We start from the raw sequence: 10,309 nt of genomic DNA on the forward strand, positions 1-10,309 counted from the left end.
GGGCGGACGCCCACACGCGGGCAGAGCCGGCGGGGCCCGGCCGCGACGGCGGGGCCGGGCGGGCGGCTGCGGTGACCCCCGCGCCCTCGCAGGCTCCAGCTCGGGTGGCTCCTGGAGTGGGGCACTGGGCAGGCATTGCGGGCTGCCTCGCCCTCCCGCCGTCCCCTCCCCCGCGGGTGATGGGAGGCGAGTGCTGGACTGGGGCAGAGCCTGCTGCCGCTGAATGCACTTTTATTGCCTCTTTTCTCTGGCAGAGACCCTTCCTCTGCGCCCCGCCCGGCCTTCCCGACCTGCTGCAATGTTTATTGTGCCTCATCTTTTCCTTTCGCTTCCTGTTCTCTCCCGCTCCAGCAGCATTGACTGCCGCACTGCAGTAGAGCAGTAAATACCTTTAACAGCTGCCTGCCAACCGAGGGGTGAAATACCGTCTTTGTTCCGATTTTTTTTTTTCTGTCTCAAGCTCTCATAAAACACCCCGTGGGAATTATATTTTTGGGGGGAACGAGAAAATGAAACGGTGGGATTTGCGGTTCTTAAGAGCCCCAAACCAACGTTTATTTCTTCATCTAGTCTTATCGGGTTTCCCGGGTCCGCAGTTCACATCACCTCCCCTCCTTCCACCAAAGCCCTGCCAAACTCGGGGAACAGAGACTGCGCTTCTCCTCCAGGCAACCTGCAGCAGCTAAACGGGAACCCAACCTGACTTCCCAAATGGCAGCCGGTGCCAGCGGTACCCGGGCCCTGCCAGGGAGCACAGGCTACCGCTTCCTGTCGGCTGCCCGTGCGTCACTAAAGGGTAGGCTAGGGATCGGCTGTTTCCTTCCAACAAAAAAATGACATGAGTCATAAATTCTGTCCAACACGTCAGGAAATGAAGCAAGTGCGAGAAATGTGACTGTAAACTCTGTATTTCAAAAATTTCAGCACACCGACATATCTGTACTCATACCACGTTATCTAGGTGTATAAATATATAAAAAGGTAGTCCTCATATGGGCCATGTATATAAAAATGTACATACAGAGTTCGCTATGAATACTTAAAATTACATAGGTGTGTTTAAGAGCATAAACAGATCTGTGTGTACTTCAATGCTAATATAAATAAATAAATAACTTTTAAAAATACAACCAATAAGAGAAATAATAAGAGCAAAAGAAAGAAAGGAAGGAAGCCATTTAGAAGGGGGGGAAAGCCGAACTCCCACATAAACCAGTGAAATAATAAATGCATATGTGTATCCGTATGTGTCACCAGATGAACCCGCAGACACACACATGCACATTAGAATTCGTTAGAACATCCTGCTTTTGTTTTCTTCTTTTTCCCCAGGCAACGAATAATTTCAAAACAGCTCAAGGACGAGATTTTCCGAAGTTTTTAAAGAGATTTATAGCCAAGCAGATATAATTACTGTGTCACCTAGAAGGGATTCTAAGAGTGAAACCTAACGCGGCGCATACTTTCCAAGTTACTCTTGAAGACTGTTGTTAAGTTGAAAACGATTTGTCCCAAATAATCCCCAAGTCCTGCAGCAGCGCAGGGCGGTCGGCTAGTGCTTACAACGAAAGCGTGGGGGACAGTGATTTTATTGCTTACTGTAGTGGGACTCGGGCTTAGCAGGCTGGAGAGGTGCTCGGGGTCGGATTAAAGAAGAATTTCTTCTGCGCCTTCAAAATATGTACCCGGGTCACGACTCGCACCTTTCCACCCTCACTGTGTATTGTTTAATCAGGCGTTTTGTTTTGCCGTTAATTAACTGGCTGCTTTTGGGTTAGATGGCGATTCGGTAAATTCCTGCAGAGCAATGGCACGGTGCATTGCTACCACCGACCATCGGCAAATAACAGGCAGCATGTTTTCTACTGTGCAGTAACATTTTGAAAAATGGAGATGAGTAATATATATATATATATATATACACGTTCAAAATAATGTACTTCTAAAGAATATGTGTTCTACAGATAGAAGTAGAGGTATATAAATGTATATAGACAATGTGAATATGGATATATACACATATATAGGTAGTATAGGTATAGTTTACGCCACTGTTCTATCTCCTCGGCATATTTTAAAATAAATCCGGGGGGGTGGTGGTGGTGTTGGGTTTTTGATGGTTTTTTTTCCGAAAACTCGTGCCACATTTAGCCCCCGATATTTTCCACGTGGGTAAGTAGCCGTATTGCGGGTCTGCGCTCCCGCCTGTCGAGCCCGGCCCATATGCCGCCCACGGAGCAGGTCGGAGCCTCAGCCCTGGCTCTGCGGTACCGGGGGAGAAGGATGTGCGAAAACGTCCCGGCGGGGCGGGCGGGGGCTCCCGGGGCTGGCCCCGGGCACAGCCGCCGAATCGGCGGGGCCTCTCCGTGCTCTCCGCCCCTGCGGGAGCACTGACCCTGATTCTCCTGCGAAAACACCTGTTAAGCTTTAAAGTTGCCCGACCGCCCTTCCGCCATGGGGAAAACAAACTACGGCGCGCTTCAGGCCGGCGGAGGGAAAGTATACAAAAAAAAAGAAGGCCTTTTATTGGAAGAAACCCCACCGGCAGGCGAGGCACTGCCTACGCGCGCTGCGCCTCAGCCTTCTGCCCCTCGCCGCGGAATGCCGAGGAGCGCCCCGCCATCGCGGCCCGCCGCGCATTTTCCGTGCCAGACCGCGCGCAACAGCCGCTCGCACTCTGCGGCATGGCCGCAACTACGATTGCAATAATACCACCACCGATAATTACAATAGCAATAACAACAGCAGTAATAGCAGCAAAAATAGTAATAGTAATATCACTAGTAGAAAGAACAAGGGACCGCGAGGTACAGGTGACCAAGGGTGACAGGAGGACAGGGGAGTCGATGCCGTGCCGCGTATGGGGACGGGGCGCGGGCGCGGAGGAGCGGCGACCAGCCCGAGGGGAGCTAAGTGCTTACCAGTTCGCGGCATTGCCCGCCTGCGGAGGAGCCCGAGAGGGTCGCCGTAATCCATTCTGCACCCGCGTAGCAATCCGTGTGCCGGAGGAGATAGCGGCAGCGGGGGCATCAAGCGGTGGGAGAGGAGTGAGGGGCTGGATGCGACGCTGCGGCGGGCGCGGGTCTCCGCGCATCCCTCCGTGGGCGCGGGAGAGGAGGAGGCGCGGGGCCGGGGAAGTGTCAGTACGGAGGCGGCGGGACCGGCCGCGGGTTTGGGGGCGCGGGACACAAACATGAGGGCGACTGCCATACACCTCAGCCTAGACAAAGGTTAGAAAAAGAGGGGCTGAGGCTCTCTGAAGGCAGAATGCAGGGGGAAATTCGCCAGGGAAATCAGGAAAAGGCCATGAAAGCGCTCGCTGCCTGCACATGACCAGCCGCAGCCAATGACGAGCCCAAATAGGTCATAAAAAGGTCTATTACCAAGTTGTAAATTTTCTTCAAACAAAAAGGAATTTACTGCAATTCCTTGCGGATTTTGCACATACTGCTTCCCAGCGCCATGTTTTTTTCGCGCTGCGCTTTTTCTGAATCTTCGGTCCCGCCTGCCCTTCGGGCCGCGGAGAGTGAGGCAAGAGGTAGCAGAGCCGCATAAAGAGGGGCAGAGCACTGCGCCGAAGGATCCGTTTCTTGCCCAAACGAAAAGGGTCTTAACGAGTATCCCCAATTCCCCCCCCCCCCCCCCCCCCCCCCCCCCCGCTCCGCCGGGCACTAAAAGAAATCACATCTGTTTTAGCGCCCACTACTGAAGCGGAAGCCGTCGCCGACATAAAAATAGTCCGAGCTTCTTCCCAACCCTGCAGTGTGCGGTTCCCGCAGGTTGCGCCAGGCGCTGTCACGGCGCCCAGGGTGCCTCCACCCCAGATAAAACCTTTCCGGGGCACCATCAGGGAATTCCTAGAAAGCATTCTAAAAAATTAAAAATGGGCCTCCGTCCACAGGGATTGTTCGGCTCGGAGACGGACTACTGTGGATGTTTCCTGCTCAAGTTTTGTTTCAAGGAATAGCCAGAGCACTTCATCCGTGACCTCCCTGCTGATTGTAACTACTAACAAAAGTAAACACGCCTAAAGATGTAGGATCAATGTTGGATCTTTTTAACGCGCTGCTTCAGGCAGTTGCACACCTGTGAATATCACATCCGTGCTGAGCGTCCCTCGGCGGAGGCACTGGCAGCTTTCGTGGTGTCTCTGCAGCACTCACAGCTGAGCTGAGCTGCCGCACTAGGGAAGGGAGAAAATCCGCGGAAACCAAAGTCGCGGTGTATCCCCGCGGTGGCCGTTTCGGGCGACCCTTCGCCGCCGCTCCAGCCGCGACCCGCGCAGCTACGGCTTTTGTTTGCCAAAATCCCGATGTCTGCTCCGGAGCTCGATGGCTCCGATTTTATGGGAGCCTTGCTCTGTTTCTGGTTCAGTTTTCTTTTTTCTTAGCAAATCTCCTACTGAGACCGAGGGAGAGATTCATATGTCAGGGTACGGGGGGAAATACCTTAACAACTACAGCGATGTTTTGTTTTCCCTAATGAGTAAGACAGGGACGATTCCAGCTACCGCTAGGCCTTGACCAATTATGTGCGCCTAGGGAAGTCAGTTTTCGCCTGCGTGGCTGCGTTCCCAGTCGGCCCCGGGAGAGCGACGCTAACGGAAACTTCTTAAGGAGCATTTTAATTTTATTTTCTTTGTCTGGTAATTAAAAACAACTACCTCAGCAGCTCTCTCCCGGACAAATACTAGCCTAAGAAGTGCTCCGCTTGGGTGTAAAGGTCTCCGACGTGCCTTCCCCTCGCGAGCAGCCCGTGTTTGCAGCGGTCGGCACCATCACGGCTTTCCCTATGGCAGGGCCCTTCGGTACCATGCTGCGCCCAGCCTCTGCCGCAAATGCAGCAGAGGGAAGAGGCTTTGCCCTGCCAGGGCACCAAACATGCTGGTGCCGCCGGCACGAGTATTATTTTGAAAAGCGATGGTTTTTTGCGCGCCTTGAGACTGGTGTTCTTTAAACGCGCAGCCACCAGACCCAATCCTCCCTGAACACTAGGGGTATCGGTGTATTTATGCAAATCCATGCAGCAAAATATTTACTTCACCGCTTTGTTGCAGCTTCCCCTCCTTTACAACCTTTAACCAACGAGGCGAATTAAATAAAACCGAGAACAATAGCTTCTCTTGCTCGTGCCTCCCTCTAGAGCTGGCGCTTTGCAGGAGTGGAAACGTGCCTGCCTCGTTGGCAGGGAGGGGGGGAAGAGGAAGGGAAACGAAATGAATCAAACCCGCCCTACAAATCCAGTCCCCGTGGACGGCGTTTCCTGCTGCGTCGGGTGCATTCCCGGGGGCGAAGCGGTGGGTGCAGGAGAAGGGCCCAGTGCCGGGTGGACTCGGCGGCGGCCGGCACCTCCTCGGAACCCTGGCTGTGATTTTCCGAGCGAGGCCTCGGCTCGGCCCCGGCCTTGCCGGGAGCATGCTCGTTTCTGGGCAGATAATAGAAATATGTCCTGTTTGTCGCAGTGTCTGGCGCGTCCATTCGATTTCTTTCATGGAACCATCACTCAGGGGGTGTCAGGCGGTGGGGGAAAATGACGCAGATATCTTGGTAGGAATTTATATCTCATCCCTCGGCCTGATGCTCCTAAAAAGGACTGCTCTCGGCCGTCCTGTTTCATACCGCGCTCTGCGGGACCCCGCTGCGAAGCGGGAGCAAAGGGAGGGAGGACAGAGGGGGAGAGAAATTAAACCGTTTTACTCATCGGAGCAGACCTCTCCACCCACGGCTGCGGGAGCCGTTCAGCAAGCTCTTTCCTCGGCTACTTCCTTCGCTAGGAAACGCGCCCAAACCGTATGATTTAGGGGGGGAAAGGTCCTTCTCTCTGTCTACGCAAGTTTTGGGACCCCCTAGCCATTAAAGCTCCCTAGTAACCCCCACGAAAGGCCGTAAAAGTTTTCCATTTCTCTACTCGTCCACCATCCACGGGGGACGCTAGGCCTGGCTTGTCCGTGGCTTGCGTGGCGGGGCTGGAAGCCCCGACCAGTGGGAAGCAGCCCTGCGGCAGGAACGGGGCCAGTGTGCTCGCCGGGCCCATCTCCCTCCAGCCGGGCTGGCAGCAAACGCCTTCGCGGAGAAAAGGGCCGTGTTTGCCGGCAAACGTCCCCTGCGCCGCCGCCCCGCAGCCCGCTGAGGGGAGCAGGAAAAGGCGAAGCAGGGCCCCGGCGCACACGTCGGGGGCTCCCTGGGCCAGCCCGCAGCGTGGACTCAGCTCGCAGGCGGGGCTGCAGTCCTCACTGGCCGCTGCCTCGATCGCAACCCTGCAGTATCCGAGCGAAAAGCAGGTTTTGTATGCAATGTGCCGTTCCAGACCCCACAGAAACACCCAGAATCCCAGGACGGACGGCGGAAAGGCGCAGGGGAGAGTTAGTCTAGACCCGTGGAGATTCTGAAGGTTAGTGTAGGAGTGGATTACAAAAAGGATATCGGGATGCTGATACACTTTATAATTGAATAAATTTGGTTTATTTTAATCAAATATCATAGCAGAAAGTTAAAGATATTTCTAAGATATTTTCTTCAATTTTATTAAATTTATATAATTTATTCAACATAAGAACAAGAATTAAAATAGTACAAGTGCACTTGTCTTGATTAATAAAGCATTCCTAAATGTCTTCCTTATTGGTATTTATTATTAGGAAGTTTATGTCGTTTCCCGCAATCACCATCTTTTAAAATTGCAAATATATATATATATTTATATATAATTAGAAATTTATTGCTACAAACTCTGTATCAAATTTGCAAAAAAAAGTAGATGAACTGTTAAATCTAGAGATTGTTCTGGATACGCTTATAAACAAAATAAACCCATAAACAAGTGAAGCACCCGAAGAAAGGAAATGTCAAGTGGAGGGACACGGGGTCACTCGTCCTACGGCAAGATCACGTACAACGGTAGATGAACCGAGATGTCAGGCTACGGTCCTGGTTATTTTTGATTGCCTTTCACAAAGAGTTTTAGGGCAAAAATTAATTTGTCTGGCCTTCAGCTCTGTCTTCTTCTAGATCATGTGCTTCCTTTTTGGCCTCCCCTTCCTTTCCCTCCTGTCTGGAAGCGGGGAATTTGTCCTTGTTGTTCTCTTTTTTCCATTTCATCCTCCTGTTCTGAAACCAGATCTTTACCTGCCTCTCGGTGAGTCCTAGTGCATGGGACACCTCGATTCTCCTCTTCCTGGTCAGATAGGGGTTAAATAGGAACTCCTTTTCCAGCTCTAGAGTCTGGAATCGGCTGTACGTTTGCCTTCCTCTCCTCCTACCAGGCGCTGCTGTTTAAAACAAAAACATAGGGATTTGGAGGTTGGTGTGGCCGTTCAAAACAAGGCGTAGGCAGGGAACGAGAGCTCCGGTCCCTCTGGAATCCCTCGAGAGAAGCCCCACAGAACCAAAGGGAGAGAAAACAGAGGGCACGAAGGAGTCTAGAGCTTTACATAAGTGAGAGAAAAAAAGAGATAGCAAATGCACGAAGTGCCTCAGCTGCTCCTCTGCACAGGGGGTTGCGGATTCACTTTATGTTCTTTTATTCCATCCTCCCCACACCACTTCCCGACCCTGCACCCTTCCCGTTCAGGCAGCGGCGACGGGAGACGAGCGAGCGTGTCAGCTATGCCTCAGGGTTCGAGAGGCGCAGTCTTAAAGACTACTCTTGGGTTGGTAGCTGCCTGCCGCAGAGGTTTCTGTTTGCTTACTCTATCGCTTTATTATCGCAAGACACCGCAGTAAGAGGAATCGCGGGGAGAGAGGTAGGGAGTGAGGGAGACAGAGGTAGGGAGCGAGAGTCAGCGAGAAAGAAGCGTGAGGAGGAAAAGAAAGTTTCAAACTCAGACGTGAGATGGAAGCAAATTTTTGACTGCGTCCAACCTTGTGGTCTCATCCAGGGAAACATTTGAGCAGGAGACGAGCTCTGATTTAAGTGGTCTGGTTCCTCGCCAATATTAGCACTGGACGATTTACAGTCAGGATATTGTACCAGCTCGGCCTCTTGCTGTGTCGTAAAAATCTGCTGTCTCTGTAAGTTATCGTATCCGTAAAATTTAGCGGGCTCCCCGTGACAGGTAACCCCGCTGCAGGGGGCAGGAGGCGGAGGCGCGGCGGGGGGAGGAGGAGGCGGCTGGTAGGCGGCCGTGGGGCTCCCCCCGGCCGGGTGGTAAAAGTCCGCGGCCGCGCCGCCGCCGCCCCCCACCCCGCCGGGCGCGGGGTGCGGGAAGCCGGCGGCGGCCGCGCCGTTCCCGTAGAGCAGAGCGGCGGCAGCGGCGGCGGCGGCAGCGGCGGCGTGTCGGCCGCTCACCTCGGGTGCGAAGTGACAGTCGTAGTACGGGGAATTGATGGGCTCCCCCGCCGCCGCCGCCGCCGCCGCCGCCGCCTTGTACTTGGAGTACAGCGGGTTGACAAAGTAGGAGCTCATCGGGGAGGGGGCAGCGGCGGGCGGGGGCGCGGGCACGGGGCGCTGCTCACGCCGCCGCCGCCGCCGCCGGTGCCTCTACGCCGCGCTCATGCCGCCGCCGCCGTCGCTGGCCCGTGCGCTCCCCGCTCCTGCTCTCCGTGTATGTGGTGACCAGGACTGGATTATAATCGCTCCCAAAATGACCTGCCTCACTGCTTTTACTATTTCCTATTAGGCACACAGCAGCCCGCGCACGCACACACACACACACACACACACACACACGCTCATGAGCTCAGGGGGGACTTTTGGCTTCAGTTTACATGTGCCGCTCCTCGGGCAAGAAAAAAGCCCTGCCCAGCCCTGCCCGGATCCACCCCGGCCGCGGCACCCCCGCTCCCCCACCGGTGCGCGCTCGCCAGGAGCTGCTGAAAGCCCCGTCGCGCAGGGGCGAGGCGGCCGCGCAGATCCCGCGCGATAACCGCGGGCGCGCTGCCCGGGGCAACACTGCCCGGCTCGCCCAGGCTGCACTGCCCGGAGCGCGGCCTGCACCGCCGGCCGGCAAGGGCATAGCCCCTCCGAGGGAGCCGATGCCTGGCGAAGGGTCTCGGGGATGTCGGTGAAGGCATCTGGGGGGCCCGAGGGGCGGCAGCGTGCAGCGGCCGGGCCCCATTGCCAGAGGGCCCCCGGGGTCATTTCCTTGCAGGCGAGCAGATCGCTGGGGAATGAAATGCAGATTTACCCTTGACGCTGTGCACGCATGGCTGAGGCTTCAGGTTAATTGATACTTAATGGAAATCATGCCTATGAATATAGTTTCCATCATTTCACCCTTGGTGGACGTCATTACCGAGGGAAAAAAGAAAAGTGTGGGTGAGTGGTTAGTATCGCTCGGGGACTCGGTCCGAAATAAGCGAGCCCTGTTCTCCGGCAGGAAGGAAGGAAGAAAAGCGCTGCCCGGCAGGCTCGGCGCTGCCCCCGCTCCTCGGGCCGACCACCCCCGCTGTCCCCCGCGCCCCAAGAGGTATCGTCTCCAGTCCTCTCTTTCCTGCTTCGTCCTGCAGTGGGAACCAGCTTTTAGGACAGACATCCTCACGAGCTCGAGTCCTCCCTATTTTGGAGAGAGACGAAAAATGTAGATGAAATATAATACAGGCCCAGCCAGAGCCATGTGTGACCATCTGATGTGAATTGACAAAAAAATATTTGTGGTTACATAAAAGGCATCACAGGCTCCTTCCCCATCACACCCGCTCTCCCACCACCACCCCCGCCCCCATGACGATTAACCCGCTATGTCCAGCTGACCAGCCCGGCTGCCCCGCATGTGAGCGCCCAGATGGGCTTGTGCCCGCAGCGACACCCTCACCCGGGCAGGGGCCCCGCGTCCCGGGGCGCACGCTCTTGGGAACTTGCGGAGGCTTGGGGACCCCCATGTAGCCCGGAGAAAGGCGGGGGAGGCGGGAGAGGCCTAGGAACGCACATACACGGATTTTTGGTACTACACGGACCGTCAGCAGCAAAAGCCCTTCGCCAGACACCAACGGGAAGGCAGGAGGCCGGGCCAGGCAGGGGGGAGCGGCAGCAGAGCGATAGTGCCTCACCCCGCGGAGGGGCACGGAGGGGTAGTGGCTGCTTCCCGCATCCGCGCCAGAGACCCCCGCCCCTCCTCCTGCGCAGCCCGCGGGGGCGTTAATTCCGCGGGGTGCGGTGGCGGGGCCGCGGTTCCGCGGGCCGGGGGCGCTGCGCGGACCCTGCGCGGGGCGCGGCGGCGGCGCTCGGGTGGAGCGCGGGCGCCCTCTGGCGGCGCGCGGCGGTAGCGGCAGCAGCGCCCCCGCCCCTCGCTGCCCGCGCTGCCCGCGGCCCCTCGCCCCCGCTCCGGCCGGTGCCGCGCCACAGGCGAGAACGGTGAGGCCGGTGATGAGCG

The 10,309-nt window shown here is 55.9% G+C and overlaps 2 protein-coding genes and 1 long non-coding RNA gene across 5 annotated transcripts in view; 1 reads left to right on the plus strand and 2 right to left on the minus strand.

The window, feature by feature from the left end:
- Positions 1 to 3,147, minus strand: part of HOXD4 (homeobox D4) — a 14,192-nt gene extending 11,045 nt beyond the window's left edge. Inside the window, exon 1 of one of the 2 annotated variants that reach the window (XM_027637128.1) lies at positions 2,922 to 3,019. Coding sequence is in view for 1 of the 2 variants with exons in the window: in XM_027637129.1 (XP_027492930.1) it covers positions 2,922 to 3,094 (173 nt within the window). In the remaining variant the exon portion in view is untranslated. Of the gene's footprint in view, positions 1 to 2,921 lie in introns of both variants that reach the window. The other variant, XM_027637129.1, reaches the window with a different exon arrangement.
- A 3,288-nt stretch (positions 3,148 to 6,435) lies between these two features.
- HOXD8 (homeobox D8) lies at positions 6,436 to 8,436 on the minus strand. 2 transcript variants are annotated; one of them, XM_027637126.1, is made up of 3 exons: positions 8,287 to 8,425; positions 7,860 to 8,007; positions 6,436 to 7,267 (listed from the first exon to the last, which is right to left on the minus strand). In XM_027637126.1, exons 1-3 carry the CDS (start codon positions 8,401 to 8,403, stop codon positions 6,972 to 6,974), a joined length of 561 nt encoding a protein of 186 aa, XP_027492927.1. In that variant the 5' UTR covers positions 8,404 to 8,425; the 3' UTR covers positions 6,436 to 6,971. The 2 variants fall into 2 exon arrangements, with proteins under 2 accessions (XP_027492927.1, XP_027492926.1); XM_027637125.1 differs by having other exon boundaries at positions 7,860 to 8,436.
- A 469-nt stretch (positions 8,437 to 8,905) lies between these two features.
- The window catches only part of LOC113944423, a 1,861-nt gene continuing 457 nt past the window's right edge, over positions 8,906 to 10,309 (plus strand). Inside the window, exons 1-2 of the long non-coding RNA XR_003526674.1 lie at positions 8,906 to 9,158; positions 9,317 to 9,517. This is a non-coding gene — a long non-coding RNA (uncharacterized LOC113944423). The remainder of the gene's footprint in view (positions 9,159 to 9,316; positions 9,518 to 10,309) is intronic.

This window comes from Corapipo altera, unplaced genomic scaffold (assembly GCF_003945725.1).
Source record: "Corapipo altera isolate COAL_440 unplaced genomic scaffold, ASM394572v1 45, whole genome shotgun sequence".
NCBI lineage: Eukaryota > Metazoa > Chordata > Aves > Passeriformes > Pipridae > Corapipo > Corapipo altera.

Excerpts from the sequence above, each read along its gene's own strand:
- HOXD8 (XM_027637125.1), bottom strand. The coding sequence starts at position 8,403 with ATGAGCTCCTACTTTGTCAACCCGCTGTACTCCAAGTACAAGGCGGCG. Across the intron at positions 7,268-7,859 it reads TCCCTGGATGAGACCACAAG|CAGCGCCTGGTAGGAGGAGA; the intron begins GTTGGACGCAGT and ends TGTTTTAAACAG.